Source organism: Solanum pennellii, chromosome 6 (assembly GCF_001406875.1).
Source record: "Solanum pennellii chromosome 6, SPENNV200".
Lineage (NCBI taxonomy): Eukaryota > Viridiplantae > Streptophyta > Magnoliopsida > Solanales > Solanaceae > Solanum > Solanum pennellii.
This window is the reverse complement of record NC_028642.1, coordinates 56,854,932-56,872,970: the sequence shown is the minus strand read 5'-3', so window position 1 is coordinate 56,872,970 and position 18,039 is coordinate 56,854,932. Positions and strand designations below refer to the sequence as shown.

Sequence of the window (18,039 nt, the reverse complement as noted above, 5' to 3'; positions counted from 1 at the left end):
AGTAATGGACCAGGTCCCTTACTTCAACTCAGAAAATTACCAGAAAGTTGAATGCAGTAAAATCAACACAATGATTTTACGTGGAAACCTCCTTGCTTAAGGGAGTAAAACCACGACCTGTCTCACAGGATTTTCAATCGTTTTCACTAATCTTCAAAAGCAAAAGCGAAACACGATTACACCAAATGTAAGAAAGAGTTATCAATCTTACCGTTAAGCAATAGACCTCTATTGCTCAACAAGCCAAAGTAGAAAAACAATCTACCCACTAAGCAATCCCACCTGGACAACCTAGACTTTTAACTCAACACACCAATTCCTTTATAGATTTAGGAGTGGTTTACAATTTACGAACAAGAGAATAAATTCCTAAAACAACTAGACGAAAAGCTCCAGATGTTGCTGTTGTTCGAGGAATGATTCTGCCTTTTTCCTTTTTGTTAGCCTTTGCAAGAGTTCTTGAAAAGTGTTTATCAAGTTGCAAAAACTACCAAAAAGTGTTTAGGAAAGTGTCTTTTGTATTGACAAGTCCCTTTCCTAAACATCTTGCCATTGGTTGGAAAGGTCACACTTTCTGACGCCATCGGGAAGTGTGCACCTACTTTCTGTACTATCTCCAGCTGGCAGTCGACTAGCTCACTCTCAAGAGAGCCTGGTACCTCTACTAGGTCCCTGAGTTTGTTTCATCTGCAATACTTCAAACAAGACACCTGCAATACTCAAGTAGAAAACCCGGTACCTTTATGAGGTCCCTAAGTTTGTCAAATCATCAAAACTACAAATAACAACATTTGAGAAAAATATTGAAACTGAAAATCGGTTCGAATATAAAACCCAAATTTGTATCACTTTTATTAAATTTAGACATGATAATATTGCATAACAAGTACACACAAATTAAAAGCTGAAGCATATAATCCTTAGAAGAGGTACTTGACAGCACCAGGAATGTGAGCATTCATAAAGTAATCCTCCCATTTGATGCAACGTGAGTCAAAATTAAGCACTTGATCCATGTTAATTTCCTTCATTGCCAATCTCAATTTTTCAGCATTAACCTCATCAAAACTGTAAAATAAGTATATGCATATAATATTGTTGGAATTACGAGAGAAAATATATAGAGAATAATGTAACTTAATTATAACGTACCTTCCATAGAAAAACACATAGGGTTCGTATAGTTCAGTCAGACGTATAGCCTTAGATATCTTCTTTTTCATAAGTAGATAGTTTTTTTCGTAGCGATGGCATGAAACTTGATTCACAAACTTTAACATCTAAAGAGTTTTAAAACATGATTGAGTTAGCATTTGAAAGTGTAGCTTTTGTTCATAATCATGTATGGATAACACAAATTTTTTGCAACCTTTAAGAGTGGCAAATAATGAGTTGAAATGTGTTTGCGATAGCTAGTCATGCTGCTAAATGGACGCATAGGAGCCTTCACTTTGATCATTTTCCCATCTTTATTAGCCCATGGATTTTTTGTGAAATAGTTAAACGCGTAAAGCATTAAGTCTGAATTTTTTAGAGGATTGTTTAAAGAAGAGCTGCTGTGATAAATAACTACTTGTTGAGAATATTGATTTTCATGTGCTATAATCGCGGCAAGGATTGTGTTCACCACCATATCTCCTGGAATCTGTGTAAGTAATAAGAATTAATTAATCAGAGCCAGCCAAACTTATGAGTCGTACAAGTAGGAAAATCACTAATAATTACCGCATCAAATTTTGAGTTAGGATCACCATAGTAGAATTTCAGTACACCTTTTCCATAAGCCAAAATAAATGAATCCACTGTTCTGTTATTAGAAAAATAACAGAACTATGTAAATTAAAAGAAAAATACATAATTACGCTCCGATGAATGATGATTATAACACTTACTTTACTCCTTCTATCCATCCAGGAAATGGCTCTTTGTAGGTACTAGTTATAACCGCTGGACGTATGATAACAATCTCTACATTTTCCTTCAAGTCTCCCAAAATCATCTCTCCCATTGCTTTTGTGAAAGAATATGTGTTTTGCCATCCATGTAACCTTGCCCTAATTAATTATTTGTTAAGATCGAATCCACAGACACACTTGATGAATAAAGAACACAAGAACTTTCGAGATCTAAAGAGAGAAACCAACTGTTCGTGGTAACACCCCGTGGATAAACTGTACATCGAATATTAATCAGGCTTCACAACCTAACATTATTAAGATCAATTTCCATACCATATGTTATTAGGATAGTTGTAATATAATGGGATTGGTTCGAGAAACCGTCTTTTAACGCCTAGTCTATTTAATAGAGTAAGTCTACTTATATTGAATTTTATATTAAAAATTTGAAACAAAAAAATTTTGTACCTTCAGATAGGGAGCATGACTATTATTAAAAGTGTCAACGAAAGAAATTGACTATTACTTTAGCACAGTAACTTTACGGATAATTCTTTAATGAATTTAATTTTTTAATATATGGCATCTTGTAATAACCTTTGTAGGCCGAGTTCTTTCATACCTATTGTCAATTCTTTTGCTGTCGCATTTTGAGCTCTAAGTTCCCTAAATTTGCTTGCTATAATGCTCCTTTCTTTATCCATATCCAAATAAGAGTTTTTGTTCAGCGTCTCACCCATAACTAACGATTTTTCTGATAAAATTCCTGTTGTTTTGCCGCAAACATAAGCTGCGTATAAAAAACAAGAGTTTATGTTTCATGCATCATCGATCATATATTTATATAGAACGGAGATGAAAAATCATAAACTCGTACCGGTAGATACATGAAGAAGCATTTTTACTTTTTTACAACTCTTAGCAAACTTGAGGACATTCTTGGCCCCGACTACATTTATATTCATTGCAATATCATATCTGTTCAAAACAGAATTGAAATAAAAAAAATTAGCCAAAAAAAAATGTGTACAAATATTTTTTAATAAATAAACTAGAAAAATATATTAATTTGTATATATATATGTACCTCTCATCAAAGTTGGTGGTAGCAGCAGAGTTAATGATTATACAATTTTCTCACGCTTTATACAAACAGAAACGCAATTTATACATTTCGCTTCTGTTTGTATAAGTGAGAAAGGCGAGGGTGGCGAGCGAGATTTGGGAGAGTGGCGGATCTGGAAGAGGGGAACAAAAATATATGTATTTATACAATTTTCTCTGATTTATACAATTAGAAATAATTTTATACACTTGTGTTTGTATAAAAAGTGAGGAAGCGAGCGAGAGATTGGAGGAGTGGCGAGCGAGATATTTGGGAGAGAAGCGTCTGAAAATTTTTTGCAAACGTTTGCTATGGAGCACAATTGAATCAAACCCTAGCTACTGCATTTATTTTAGGTTATTAATTTGTTATTATATACAATTTTCCCATTAAATAATTTATTTATGTCAAGTTATGTGATACATTTTGAACAAAAGCATATTTCAAGGAAAGAAAAAAAGAGAAGAAAAATAACCAATTTTTTTTTTTACTGTTAGTGTTTTACTTATAAGTTTATATCACTAAAATGTTTGATATTAATATTTACGTTCCAACATTCAACTCTTCTTTTTCTCTTTTACAAGTTTTTAGCTTCCAAATAAAAAAGTTCATAGCAGGTGATAAAAAAATAAAAATAAAATCAAAAGTTAAGAAATAAACAAGAAAAATAAGAGAAATTTAAGACTAGTATATTATATGACCATCTAATCTAAGATAAAGAGTAGTTTGGCGTAACCTGAAAATATTTTAGCCAAACCCTTAGCTAGCCAAACTTTCATTTCAAAATATTAACAAAAAAATTCAATGGGTTGTATGCTTACCCTTTTAAAAAGTCAAAAGTAATCATTTTTCAAAAATATGGATTAGAATATATTTGTATTAGATAATCAAAATAGAAAAAATTACGTAAAATTTATATTTTATTTTTATTATAATCTATATATTTATATCATCACTTTTCTCTCACTAATACATTCATATCCAAATATCCTCCTATCGGATATATCTATCTCCTCTATGATACATCCTCACTAATGTATCTAGATGTATGTTAATGTATCTGGATGTCCTATCCCCCCTCAGATACATCCTTCGCCTATATATCCGGATGTTCAGTGATGTATCCGAAAGTCCAAAGATGTTTCTGAAATTCATACATTTTAAGATTTTTTTGTAATTTAAAAAAAAGTAGAAAAATAATGTAATTAACTTCTAATATAATGAAATTTACGTAAATTATACAGATAAATATTTGATCATATTTTTGTATGATAGCGTAAATTATTTTTCAGCTTTAAACAAAAGCTAATTATAAATTTATTTTAAAATGGAGTGCTTATTTCAAAATCAGAACAATATTACTAATCAATATTAACCATAAGTCAAATATATTAAAATTTCCTTAAAACTTTTTTCCTAAAATTCAAATGATAACAAGGGACAAATTTAGTGATGAGAGCGTAACATGTGATGTATAAGTCAGACATATAGTATAATATTAAACTCTCCTATAAAAAAATGTTATTTAAGTGTAAAAATTTAGAGACCAGAATTCATTATCCACGTAATTCTAAGTTTTACCCTAAGAAAATTTCTTTCTTTAAAAAATATACAAAATTAAATTTTTTTGATTTCTCTATTGAGATCAATAAAATATGACAAAAAGAAATAATTGATCCAGGATTTTGTAATGCTTTTATAAAATTATATTCAGTTTTCTATTAATTTTGTATTCACGTATGAAAAAATTGAAAATAGCCCACCTAAAAGGTCTTCCCAAGAGCCCTTTTTTAATAGTAATTAATTAATTTATTTAATTTGGACCCTTGGAAGACAATTAAGTAATGTCTTTAACATTGATATATTACTAAACCCTCAAATCATACTCCAAAACCCAAACCCAGGTGTAGCTACTATTTCTCCGCCGCCGCAGCTGCAGCCGCTGCCGCCATTACTACCGGAAAATGGACAAAGCCAAAAACAAGAAGAAAAACCTAACCCCAGAAGGTCAATTCCGGTCAAGCCTAGATAATTGCTCCAAAACCAAAGATCTTTCTACTGCCATCTCCTTATACGAATCCGCTATTTCAGATGCCTCAACAATCCGCCTTTCCAGTAACCATTTCAATTCTTTTCTTTACATCTGCTCCAACTCTTTTTCAGACCCATCAACGAAAAATGACGCTATTCAATTTGGGTTTCGAGTTTTTGAACATATGGGTTCGTGTAATATAACCCCTAATGAGGCAACTGTCACGGCTGTTGCTCGGCTGGCGGCAGCAACTGATGACGGTGACAGAGCATTTGAGTTGGCTAAAGGGGTGGGGAATTGTGGAAAGTTAAGGACTTATGGACCGGCTTTGTTTTGTTTTTGTAAGATGGGTGAGGCTGATAAGGCCTATCAAGTGGAAGAACACATGCGGTCTCTTGGTTTGCAACTTGAGGAAGCTGAGCTTGCTGGGTTGTTAAAGGTGAGTTCTTTTTGTCATTGAATGGTCCCAGTTATTGCTAATTGATTTATTGATGAGTGTTTAGGTAATTTTCAATTGTAGTTTGTTTAGTTTGTGGTTCAAGATGAAGTCTTTTTTCAGTGTTTTGAGTTGCCAGCACTTTTGCTGCTTCTGTTGGTTGCTATTCTGTGTTGTGGGGAGGAGGCAAATTTGTACTACTCACATAAAAATGCAGCATGTATTTTGTTTGCGGGAAAGTCCAATTTGTCAATTGATCAATAGTTCAACGAGTTGTAGTATATAGGTTTGGGATTCCTAATGATGACCCAACTATTTGGAATTGAGGCATAATTGTTGATTGAACTTTTACCTTCTAGGTGAGTGTGGAGAAAGAACGGGAAGAGAAGGTCTATCAGTATTTACATAAACTGAGAATGTCAATCAGGAGCGTAAGTGACTCGACAGCAGAAATCATACAGAGTTGGTTTGGGGGGAAAATGGCAACTAAGGTGGGGTTATCCAACGGGGATATGGATCAGGTGAAAGAAGCAATTTTACAAAATGGTGGAGGGTGGCATGGTCTTGGATGGCTTCGAAAGGGTAAATGGCTTGCACAGAGGTCCCAAATAGCTCCAGATGGGAGGTGTCTATCTTGTGGTGAACAGTTGGTATGTGTTGATATTGACAGAGCGGAGACGGAACGATTTGCAGAGTCAGTTGCTTCTTTGGCAATGGAAAGGGAAGTCCATTCGAATTTTAAGGAATTTCAGGTGAGGAAGTTATCTTTAGCTATTTCTTTGTATGTGTTTTACCACAACTATTCTAATCAAATGCAACATATATGCTGCGTCTCTCAAGTATTTTTTGAGTTTTTTTCCTAACTTCTCCAAGAATTGTTTAGGACTGGCTGGAAAAGCATTCAGATTATGATGCTGTAGTAGATGCAGCAAATGTTGGGCTCTTTCAGCAGAATTTTGCTGAGGGAGGCTTTAGTATTGCACAGGTTGATAATATTAAGTTTGCTATTTATTGCCTTTCATCTTGTCTTTCCATTTGGTGTTGTTAAATCAGCTATTTGACTCATGTTCCATCCTGTATTGCAATAGAGCAGCTTGTTGCTGTTGTGAAGGAATTGCATAGCAGGAGCAACAAGTGGCCACTGGTCATTTTACACAAAAAGCGTGTTCGTACACTTTTTGAGAATGCTGGCTATAGAGAGTTGCTTGAAGAGTGGATAAATGAAAAGATACTTTACGGAACACCCTTTGGATCCAATGATGACTGGTAAAAACTGAAGACTGTTTGAACTTCTCCTTTACACTAGTTTTTTAAAAAAATATTCTAATGATCAAAGAAAAATTGGATATTGCAGTGTTATATGATAGTTGATTTCCATTACCTTGATCATTTCACCTTTTACAATGTTGAGACTTGAGGCCTCTTGTAGTCATCATTTATCTTGCTTTCCTTGTAGCTCCTTCGAGAATTTGAAACATTGAACTTTTTACCCCCTTAATGATAAAATACCTCATTTTCTTTTCCATTTGACTGGGCATATGATTTGAATATTATTTTCCTGGAGCATAATCAGTGAATATATACTATGTGACATTGTGCAATATGATATAGGTACTGGCTTTATGCAGCAGTGAAACGTAAGTGTTTGCTCGTGACAAATGATGAAATGAGAGATCACATCTTTGAGCTCCTGGGTAGTAGCTTTTTTGCCCGATGGAAAGAAAGACATCAGGTTCAATTGCTTAAACTTATTCTAATATTAATTTCATTCTTTACCGTCATATTTTTATGCATTCTTGAAATAAACTTTTTTATAACTTCTGTTTTCATATTTTACCTATAATTGAACTCCATTCAGTTGATAGATTGATTGAAATTGTGGGATTTGGATGGTGAATTATATTTTACTTTCTTCTTCCTTTTGAAAAATGCAATCAATTCAGAAGTAATGGACTGGCTTTAAAACCCTTGTGTTCTTGAATTGAAAATAATATCATATATTAAATTTTATCTCAAACCACCTTCGATGGCAAAAATGAATTGTTATCTATAATTTTAAAGGAAAAAAAGGAATCAGAAAATATTTCATGGTGCCTTGCATTTCCTTTTTTCTTCTTCATCAATAATATTAGGTTAATGTAATTCATAATCAAACTAACAGCAAGTCTAATTGTTGACACCCAATTTTAGCTCTCCATATTTAATTAATTAAGCAAGCTTCTGAGTAGTAGTAATTATAGAAAGTAACAAAGATTTCATGGGCAAGTATGAAAATATTTTTGATAAGCTTTTTCATTTCACTCAGCAAATTTATTTTATAAATATTGTTCATATAAAAATTAAATATATAAATAACATTTACTACTTTATCATATTTTACATTTATGGGTTAAATCATTTTCTTTTGATTGAGTATAATTTCTATCGTTGCAAATAAATATATTTTGTATATTATTCAAAATTAGGAATCTTAGACAATAAATTAGTTACGAATTCATCCGAATTTTATTTTTAAAATGACCAATTTAATTAGGAAGCTTAAACAATCAAAGTGATTAATTTCAATTTAATTAATTCTTGTTACTTTATAAAGAAAGGGAATATAATTTAAATAGGTTAATTTGAGCAAAAACTTGGTAATCCAAATCTCCTAAAATCAACCAATCCATGTGTGCCACGGAGGAAGCACATGGATGTTGTGCTTCATCTTTAATCTCAATCCTTTAATTTGATCTAATGGTTCTCATTAAGAGAGGGATCGGCGAGGTGATGACAAAGAGATGATGGGCGGCGATTTGAAGGAAGAGGGAGTAGGAAGTGGGTGTCTATCATTTTTGGGGAAGGAGGAGCGTAAGGGTATGGATAATGTAGTTGTCTGTAGAAAAGATTAGGGGTATCGGTTTGGGGAAGAAAGAGAAACGAGTTTCTTTGTGGGGGAGAGATTGAGTATAGGGGCGGTAGGTGTATTAATTATAGGGAAAAATTGTCTTATATAATTTGGGCCGTTTTATTAGATAATTAGGGATTTTAAAATAGAAATATTATTAACGAATATTGGGCAAAAGGCTGAATTAATGAGGACCAATTAGATCAACTTGAAGGGTTGTGATTAAAGATGAAGAAACACACAATCCATGTGCTTCCTATGTGGCACATATGGATTGACTGATTTTAGGGGACTTGGATTGCCAAGATTTTGCTCAAATTAGCCTATTTAAATTATATGACCCCTTTCTATATTAAATAGCAATAATTGAAAATAAGCACTTTTAGCTTATTTGACAAAAATTGCTCATTCTTGAAATAAAATTTATATGATTAGTAACTAATACTCATTAAAGCTTCTAATTTTGAATAATTTACTAAAAATTATTTATTTTAACCATAGGAATTATATTTAATAAATAAAAATGATTTAATCCTTGGGAACAATATTTACATGATATAAATTAAAAAAAGCTAAAGAAAGTATTTTATTGTTATAAGTAACAATATTTATATTATAAATTTGCCGAATGAAATGAGAAAGTTTATCAAAAATATTTTCATACTTTTTCCATAAATTTTTTGTTTTTTTAAAATTATTATTACTTACGGAAGCTTAATTAATTATACATATAGAGAGCCAAATTGGATGTCAAAAGTTATGCTACTCTATGTCCTACTTCTAGACTAAGTCAGCAAAAGAACTTTTATTTGGTGGCATGATTAGGCTATATGCAGACACATTAGTTATTTGAGCCAATTAATTTTGATACGTATTTTCATGTAAAGTGGTGTACTAGCTTATGTTCATCATGCTGCTGAGGTTCTTATGATTTATGATCCTCAAGACTAACACATACAAACAGAACGTAGCAAAATACGTCTTTGGAGCACATTTTTTATGTAAAAAAAAAAACTTTGCCAAACACTAATTGATGCTCAAAAGTGTTTTTCAAGTTTATTGCCATACACAAACTGTTTCTCAAGAAAGGTACTTTTTTTGAAAAAAACGATTTCCAAAATAAGCTGATTTTAGAATCCTTTCCAAATATGCCATCAATCTTCCAATTTGTCACCAATTAGTTTTTCTATTTGTTTGTAAAAATAGAACATTCAAAACTAAATTGTTTGTAATTTTGGCAATATGTTTGTGCTCCTATGCATAAGGTATTCTTACTATTTATTTTTTTTAAAAAAAAAATTGATCTTTTTATTTTCTACTTGAGTAGATTATGACTGATTACATCTGATTTTGGTCATTTTCTTTTTCACTGGGTTATATCTCATTCAGTTGGGGTGACCAAACTTTTTACTTTAGGTGATAATGTCTCCAAGAACTAGGTTACTGTTTTAGCTGAGAGGTATGACAAATGCTAGGCAACTAAGTTACAGTCTTTTGATAACTATAGTGTCGAAAGGTCACTACACAGTCTTCTGATAACTGTAGTGTCAAGTTATTTTTAATGGCTGATACAGGAGCATGTACCTCACCAATGAATGATCATATGAATGATTGTTGTATGTGGTCTCATCTATGTCATAAAATTTCAAAAATTGTTTCAGGCACTTATTCATTCATTACTCTTTAGGTGGGTGTGTCTCTAGGCTCTCTTTTTCTTTCATAATTTATCTGTAGGCTTTTTATGCGCTCTCCCCTTATAACTAGAGGTAAATTGTTGTATGGTGTTTCAGTCTTGGTGATTGGTGATTAATTGGCTGATGTTTTTTCATGATAAACGTGGAAAAAAAGAATTAATTTTGTCAAGTTGGTATATCTTGGTAATATTGTAGGTCAAGTACACTTTTGTTAAAGGGGAGATTAAGCTTCTGATGCCACCCACTTATTCTGTTGTCATTCAGGTATACTCTTATCTTGCTCTCATTCTCTTTTAAACAGCGATATTTCCTTGACAGAAAGCAGGGAGTTTGATCCTTCTCCTCAACTTTCATCTTACTCCATATTGGATATCCCATCACAAGTTGCATGACATTACTTTAAATTGCTTGGACTGGTAAAGTAAAAATGATATATTATGAACTTATATTAAAAATAGATCTATTATGTCGTACTGATTGGAGTTACATGTCTATGTATAATTTCTGTTTTCAGTTAAAGTAATGATTTGCTAACATTTTAGTCTTTGGATATTTACATCTCATATTATTATGTCTATTTCAGGAATCTGAGAACGGGTCGTGGCATGTGCCTCTGGCAGGTGAGATGGTTGAGTCTTCAAGGACTTGGCTCTGCATCACCAGACAAGCTTCATGTGAATCTGACAGTAAACAACATGCAAGCGTAGTAGAAGCTTCTCAAGTTAGTGAACTTGATCAAATTGCAGCCTGTTGCCATTCAGATAGTTTTACAAGTCAGAATGGCGGCAGCTTAAATAAATGTTCTGGTTTGGCTGGTAAGAGGAAAGAGAGGTCCGCTTCTCCAACTCCATCTCACTCCAGTCTACAATCTTGAAAATTTGAAGGTGATACCTTTTCCAGAACCTTACAAACTGCATGCATTACCTGGTCAATTGCTCAGCTGTTTTCTTGTGGAGCTTTGTTTTTTCTTTCTAAATTAATGATATGGCGGAGATTTACTGGTTGGCATGTTGCTCAAATGAACACATTATGGGCTTCTGTCCATGTGAGATGAAATTATATGACATGACGTTGAAGTTTTATTTAGACATGCGCTTTGGATTTCTAAGTTGTATCTTTTGCTCAAACATAGAAAATCCGAAGTTGTAAAAACTATCAGAATTGTCCCAATTATTTATACAATCTTTTACCAAACAAGCCTCACAACAGAAGTATATGACACTATTGTAAACAAGCCACAGCATTTATTTATTTTATTGTGGTTGGTAAGAGTAATAATGTCAACTGTAGATGATTTAAAGCTTCGTAAGAGTACTAATAAACTATAAATGATTTAAAGCTTAGTAAGAGTAATAATGTCAACCATAAATTTGGTTGGTTAGGGTAATGATTATATGATATAAATGGTTTAAAAGTTGGAAAGAGTAATAATATCAACTATAAATTTTTGTTTACATATGAAATAAATAGTTGGTAGATATAAAATGACAGTTAGTCGTGGTGTTTGCAATTTGGCATCCCAAGTTTTTCTGTGTTGAGGTTAGTCGTCTGTCCGTCGCTCGGTGCTGCTGGTGTTTCTGTAGAGGTTGTAGACAAGAGAAGAAGACTGGTTGGAAAAGAATTTCATATATTTGTGCTACCAATTGAAATTCAAGAGTCTTGTATGGGAACAATTCTTTAGTGTATCCCTGGGGATACAACAAATTAAACTGGATAGATTGAAAATAATAAGCAGCAAAGGATATATGGTACTTAATAACCACCCACATAGGAATGTAAATTATTTATTAGGAAATAACAAATTTGTTTTCTACTTAATTCATTTGAATACATATTTTACCACCCCAGGGATGTGTGTGTTCATAAAATAGTCTTCCCAGTTGATGCTCTTGGGATTAAAATTGAACACATCTGTTTCAATTCCTGACTCCTTCGCTGCTCTGCGTAACTTCTCTGTGTTCATGTCATCATATCTGTCACAAAATTTTACATGATGAGAGGATTACAAAATATAAAAGACGAGTTTAGCTTCTATATACTAAACCACCGTGTATGTGAATTAGATCTTATAGAGGTAGGTAGTTTACTTACACTCCCTTGAAGAATAAATAAGGCTCATAAAGATCTATCAACCTCATCACAAACTTGATTTTCCTGTCAAGCTCTGAATATTTGTCTTGAAAGAATTGGCAGAGTATTGTGTTAACTATTTCTAATCCCTGTAGAACAACAACTTCATGTTAATATTAGGAGGAGGAACATAGTTCATTTATCGCTGTGTTTTGAACAAACCTTTAAAGGAAGCATGTAACGAAGGGCCATGTATCTGCGAAAGCTATCCATGCTACTCAAAACATTAACTTTGCCAACAATGACTGGTTTTCCTTGCTTGTCAATCCATGGATGCTCTTTGAAGTAACGGAAGGCATACTCCTGAGGACATGTGAACTTTACTGGATTTGAAACTGATGTTCCAACATGGTATATTATTTGACTCCCTCGTTGATCTGCATGAGCCATCATTGTTACTATCATCGCATTCACCACCATATCTGCTGGAATCTGCATGCACATAATTATTGAGTTTTACAATTCGACATTATTTGTTGTTGAATGCTCAGCTATAATGAGAAGATTGTTACTACTTACTAGATCAATGATGGCTTCAGGATCTCCGAGGAAGCATGTGAGTTTTCCTTTACCATATCCAACGGCTAAACTATCAATGGTTCTGCAGAAGAACCATTTTTTGTGTAAACATGAAAATCATTCAACCATATGGTAGCTTTAGTGTATGTGAATATTTATATGTATACCTTATGCCTTCAACCCAACCTGGGAAAGGGTCTCGGAGAGTACTAGTAACAATTGTAGGACGAAAAATGACAAGAGGTACATCTTCTTTCATGTCTCCTAGTATCATCTCTGCTAATGCCTTTGTGAATACATAGGGATTTGGCCATCCATACTTCCTTGCTCTTCATAAAACAAAGCTCATCTATTAGTAGTGGAGATTTACATATATCTCATCTTATGACAACAGACGAGACAGATTCAGGATTTGAAGTTTTTGTGTTTCTATAGCAATCTCATTATATGTGAAGACGTGTGTCTTGTATTTATTGGATTGATATAAATACGGAGTGCAAGTAAATTAATACTACCTTTGAAGGCCAAGCTCCTTCATGGCTGATGTTATAGACTCTTGAGAAGAACCCTCAACTCTCAGCTGTTTCAGTGTTTCCTCCATAACTTTCTTCTCTGTATAAATATCTAATCCTGATGTACCATTCAAAGTCTCACCCAAATTATAGGGTGTTTCCAATATTAACCCTCTTTTTTCCCCTGATACATATGCTAAACAAATACCAAAAAAAAAAAAAAGAGTCATTTATGAAATTTACCATGAAGAAGGGTAATTATAATTTAGGTTACACATTTGGGAAGTCCATAGAAAAATTATTGCTAATTGCCCCAACTGAGAAGCAAAAATATTCTAATAAAGACGTTCCCCAGTAATATAATCATTATTTGGTAAAAATAATAATAATAATCAGAGGTACCAATTACCAGTTGATACGTGAAGAAGAACCTTTAATTTACTACACTTTTTGGCAAAGTTGAGAACGTTTATAGCTCCAAATGTATTGAGTCCCAAGGATACATCATATCTAAAAAATGAAGAACAAAATCAATTTGCGTTATATTTAACTTAGATATACGTTACCAAACAAGTTGTACATCATATTTTACTAATTTCACTGAACGTACGTACGTGTGTGTATATATATATATATATATATATACCTTTCATCGAAATTTGTAGTTGCAGCTAGGTTAACAACAACATTTACTTCCCTCCACATTTCTTCTAGCAGATTAGTGTCCTTGACCCCCAAGTTTTCAATTGTGATATCACCAGGTATAATCGTGGTCCTTTCTGAAATAAAAGTGTTCAAATTTGCCCCATGTTTTTCCCGTAGAAGCTTGAACAAGTCCTTTGCGACAGCCTGTTCATCATTAAAAGATTAAATTGATCAAATATTACTATACCATTTAATTTTGTACCATTTTACTAATGGTTCGTTTTTTAAAATTATACTCTTATTTTTTCAATTATTTTCAAACTTTCTCACACTACAACAAAAGAGAAATTGCCGCAAAACATTTATCAGCATTGCATTCAGATTCGCTTAACTTTTAGCTAGATTTATATAGAGTGATAATTATACATATTCATTATATTATTGCCACTTAATATGACATAGCAACAACTGTATTATTGTCGTTAAATAAACATATCGACAATTATATTATATACGGGTTTTGTTCTTTATATGTATTCCTCCCTAAACAATTTTTCAATTGTTAAAGGGGGAAAAATGCCCAAAAAAAGAAGAAGAAAAACATTACATAAAATGAGAAAAAGTTAAAAAGATCAAATTTATTTTAAGATACGATTTTTTTGGAAAAATCGAACTTATGATGAGTAGTGTGAGTTGTTGTACGAATATAATAAATTTAATTAAATGAATGTCCGTTCAGTTAGGTGATAACTTGGTAGCACCAGAAGAAAAACATAGAAGAAAAATAAATATAGTACGGCAACCCTGAAAATCCAAGGAATATTTAGATATTCCTTTATATTAATTAAAAAAAGTAGTTTCTTTTCTTAAAGTTCAAATTAAATGAATCGATATTTGATTCTTTATATAGTCAAAAATACCAAGAGTAAGTTATAACATGAATTTCACCTTATTAAATCATTTAATTTAAATTAATATAACGTGATATATATAGATAAATTCTGCGGACGAATAAATATTTACCAAATAATACTAATATAGTTTCCAACATTTTAGGTTTTTATCTAGCAACAACGATCATAAAATTCTAATTGAAAAAGAAATAGTACGTTGGAAAAATTAAATGATAATAATTTCGTATAATCTTTTCAACAAATCTGTATTAAAACTAGTACGAGGAGGAAGAGGAGAGACTGTAGTGTATAGTCAATTAGTTCAAATCACAATATTTTCAACATAAAGTGTAAATATGTACGTGAAAAACTACTAAAAAAATTAACGGAATTTTTTTTTTTAACTTATAATTTCAAAAGTTTTCATATTTAGACTATTAGCAAGCAATACTTTTACGATCTCGTATATTTCGTTTCTCTGACATTTTCCTCTTATTTTTTTATTACAAAAACCCACTCCACGGTAATAGTAATGGGCTCAACGATATAAATTCAAAAGTTAAATATAACAAAAATTAAGTCGTGGATCCACTTCTTCATAATTTTACACCGAAATTTGCATCCGAATGATTTTACATGGTTTTGAATAATTATCATCTCATGAATCATAATTATTCTAGGTTGAACCAAGTGCAACAATCTTTTTCTAAATCATCAAAAATATCTGGTAATAATTTCTTTTTCATGAAAAATATGCTTTTAGCAGCTAGGGCGTACTCTACTTTTATGTTAAATTCTCATACGTGAATTTAAATAAGTCAAACTTCAGATAACGTGATCGTAAAGCAAATAAAAATATATACATACCTCATTGTTGAAACGCTGCAAGGCTGCGTCGTTATCTTGAGCTCTTAAAAGCAAATATAGCTTCTTCACATTTGGTTGTACTCGAAGTATTTTCTCTACAAAAACTACGACAAAAAAAAGGAAAAAGAAATAAAAAATTTTTAAACACCCCATCAATTAAGATTAAGAAATTAATAGAGAATAATTAATTACTTTTTGCAAGAAATCCAGTAGCACCGGTAACAAGAATGGCTCGATTTTCTAGAAACTTAAGAACACTCGTTAACTCCATGAGTATTAGTATTATTATGATGAAATAAAAATCAAGAAATATAAGATAAAAAGACAAGAAATAACTTTTCAATTAGTAAGGAAACAGAAGTTGCTGCACAATAGAGCAATTTTAGAAATAGGGTGCATTTATTTTTATAATAAAAGGGGGACACAAATAGATGACTCAAATAGAAATGAGTGCACGAAATTAAAGTTGTTGATAATTTCTTTGGTAGATTGGAAAAAGAAATAAATAATGCTACTACATAGTAGTATTATTATCATTTTTATTTTTTTCACATATCAAGGTATGGTCCAGAGAAAACTGAACTGACTGTATGGATTCAGTCTAATTTAGTGCGTCTATTTATACTCCTTCCGTCCGATATTGTCTGTTATAATTTCATTTTTTAGAGTTAATTAATTAACAATTTAAGATAAATTCTTTTATCATATTAATATGCAAAAAATTGTAATTTATAGTACTTTTCATATAGTTTTAGAATATCTAATTTTTTTATTTAAAATATCGAATTAATGTGATCTAATTTATCTTTGAAAATTAATCAATTGACTTTTGATAAACGCACATGACAAACATTTCCGGACGGAGGGAGTAGTTATTTCCCACCTTGCTTCTCCCTATTTTTCTGTTTGCGGGAGGTCAAATCAATATTCGGCGTAGTATTTTGACTCTGTTGGGATATGATTTGAAATCACGTTCCGTTATTATTAAATTTTTTAATTTGTTTTCTTTTTTCTATAAATATAAAAAACTTATGATTGTAAAAATTATCAAAGCTTTTCTAACGCTTGTACAATTTTATCATTACGATTGTGAAAATTGTCTAAGCTTTTTTAAAGCTTATACAATTTTATCATATGAGCAAATTATATAATTTATAAATAAGATATTAGAATATTTTAACGTGTCACATTAATAAATTGTATATCTTTTTTTTTTCTTTTATGAGTAAATATTTACGATTAATATTATTATAAATTTTCAAATACATAATCTACGAAATTCTCATGATCCGAAAAATCAATAGCAGTAACCAACTGTTTTTAATATAATTTTTCCAAACATCGAGTACGAGTCCTTTTTTATAACAAAAATTAAAATGACAAATCTTTCTTTTTTTATTTGCAATATATTTTTGAATCACATTTTACATTTATATATAAAATAAAAATAAAGTGAAATCACAACCTAATATTCGAATAAATATCTTGTATAATAAATAAATATAATCTATTTTCACATTAATATAACTATATAAAAATTTTATTTAAAGTTCAACCACATGCAAAATTTTCTTTTTTCATTCGATATCCATCGCATGTCCAATATTTATTTTAAAGCCTATTAATATTCAAATTCATACCATGTAAAGCTTCATCTACTCAAATTCATGCGGAGTTACCACTTCGTACAATTTCTTGATGTCCAAAAAATAATAAAGGCGACATCTTAAACAGGAAAAAGAAAAGATAGTACTCTCTCCTTTTCAATAATTTGCTTTCATGGTAATTGTAATAAATATTTTTTATTTTAAAATATTAAAGTAGAAGTAATTGTTAACTTTTTTTTTTTTATCTTTATGATTATTTAAATAAATATAATTATCGAATGGAGCGCAGTACTTATTGGTGATCCAATCTTTATATTTTTTTTAGGATTTTTAATTTAGAAAAGTGGAGTTTCCGTGAAGGTACACAAGTAATTAAATCTCCTCTGACTTATATTAAATTTGAGGGTTATAGTGGTAGTTACTCCAATTTAATTAATTGTCAAGTCGGTAGCAAGGGCCAGCCTAGTTTACGGAATTTAAACTTTTAGATTATTAGTTGATTTTTGTTTTTTACTTTCAAAATTTATGAATATCGCATTTAGTTCTATGATTTTTGGATATTCAAAAATTTAAACTTTCTATGGCTTATGTTTATGTTATATGTGTCAAATAAGAACAAGTCTAATTTCAAAGGCTCAATATATACAAAGATTAGTATCGTATTCCCTTATCTATTATAATACACTATGTAAGCGACATCTCATTAAACGATCGGTTCCTCAAATGAGTTGATTTTAAAATTTTACCCTTCAATTGAGTTAGTTTTTAATTTTTATGCTTTGCAATCAAATTTATGCCTAAACAAACATAAGTT

General features: G+C 31.3%; 3 protein-coding genes across 3 annotated transcripts; 1 reads left to right on the top strand and 2 right to left on the bottom strand.

The window, feature by feature from the left end:
• Positions 1-829: 829 nt before the first annotated feature.
• Positions 830-2,872, bottom strand: LOC107022484 (fatty acyl-CoA reductase 3-like). The gene is made up of 7 exons (XM_027917456.1): positions 2,776-2,872; positions 2,496-2,688; positions 1,893-2,054; positions 1,726-1,807; positions 1,370-1,645; positions 1,153-1,280; positions 830-1,068 (listed from the first exon to the last, which is right to left on the bottom strand). Exons 1-7 carry the CDS (start codon positions 2,861-2,863, stop codon positions 921-923), a joined length of 1,077 nt encoding a protein of 358 aa, XP_027773257.1. The 5' UTR covers positions 2,864-2,872; the 3' UTR covers positions 830-920.
• A 1,980-nt stretch (positions 2,873-4,852) lies between these two features.
• Positions 4,853-11,249, top strand: LOC107023757 (proteinaceous RNase P 2-like). The gene is made up of 7 exons (XM_015224549.2): positions 4,853-5,474; positions 5,831-6,223; positions 6,355-6,456; positions 6,565-6,737; positions 7,083-7,203; positions 10,248-10,316; positions 10,636-11,249. Exons 1-7 carry the CDS (start codon positions 4,968-4,970, stop codon positions 10,924-10,926), a joined length of 1,656 nt encoding a protein of 551 aa, XP_015080035.1. The 5' UTR covers positions 4,853-4,967; the 3' UTR covers positions 10,927-11,249.
• Positions 11,250-11,662: 413 nt separating this feature from the next.
• On the bottom strand, positions 11,663-16,075 carry LOC107023758 (fatty acyl-CoA reductase 3). Its single transcript, XM_015224551.2, has 10 exons — positions 15,811-16,075; positions 15,619-15,722; positions 13,860-14,062; positions 13,623-13,723; positions 13,217-13,409; positions 12,869-13,030; positions 12,702-12,783; positions 12,345-12,614; positions 12,144-12,271; positions 11,663-12,025 (listed from the first exon to the last, which is right to left on the bottom strand). The coding sequence occupies exons 1-10, from the start codon at positions 15,887-15,889 to the stop codon at positions 11,872-11,874; spliced, it is 1,476 nt and encodes a 491-aa protein (XP_015080037.1). The 5' UTR covers positions 15,890-16,075; the 3' UTR covers positions 11,663-11,871.
• Positions 16,076-18,039: the final 1,964 nt, after the last annotated feature.

Excerpts from the sequence above, each read along its gene's own strand:
- LOC107023757 (XM_015224549.2), top strand. The coding sequence starts at position 4,968 with ATGGACAAAGCCAAAAACAAGAAGAAAAACCTAACCCCAGAAGGTCAA. Across the intron at positions 5,475-5,830 it reads AGCTTGCTGGGTTGTTAAAG|GTGAGTGTGGAGAAAGAACG; the intron begins GTGAGTTCTTTT and ends TTTACCTTCTAG. Across the intron at positions 6,738-7,082 it reads TTTGGATCCAATGATGACTG|GTACTGGCTTTATGCAGCAG; the intron begins GTAAAAACTGAA and ends AATATGATATAG.
- LOC107023758 (XM_015224551.2), bottom strand. The coding sequence starts at position 15,889 with ATGGAGTTAACGAGTGTTCTTAAGTTTCTAGAAAATCGAGCCATTCTT. Across the intron at positions 15,723-15,810 it reads TACTGGATTTCTTGCAAAAA|TTTTTGTAGAGAAAATACTT; the intron begins GTAATTAATTAT and ends TTTTTGTCGTAG. Across the intron at positions 14,063-15,618 it reads TGCAGCGTTTCAACAATGAG|GCTGTCGCAAAGGACTTGTT; the intron begins GTATGTATATAT and ends AATGATGAACAG.
- LOC107022484 (XM_027917456.1), bottom strand. The coding sequence starts at position 2,863 with ATGAATATAAATGTAGTCGGGGCCAAGAATGTCCTCAAGTTTGCTAAG. Across the intron at positions 1,646-1,725 it reads CTAACTCAAAATTTGATGCG|ATTCCAGGAGATATGGTGGT; the intron begins GTAATTATTAGT and ends TTACTTACACAG. Across the intron at positions 1,281-1,369 it reads ATTATTTGCCACTCTTAAAG|ATGTTAAAGTTTGTGAATCA; the intron begins GTTGCAAAAAAT and ends AAAACTCTTTAG.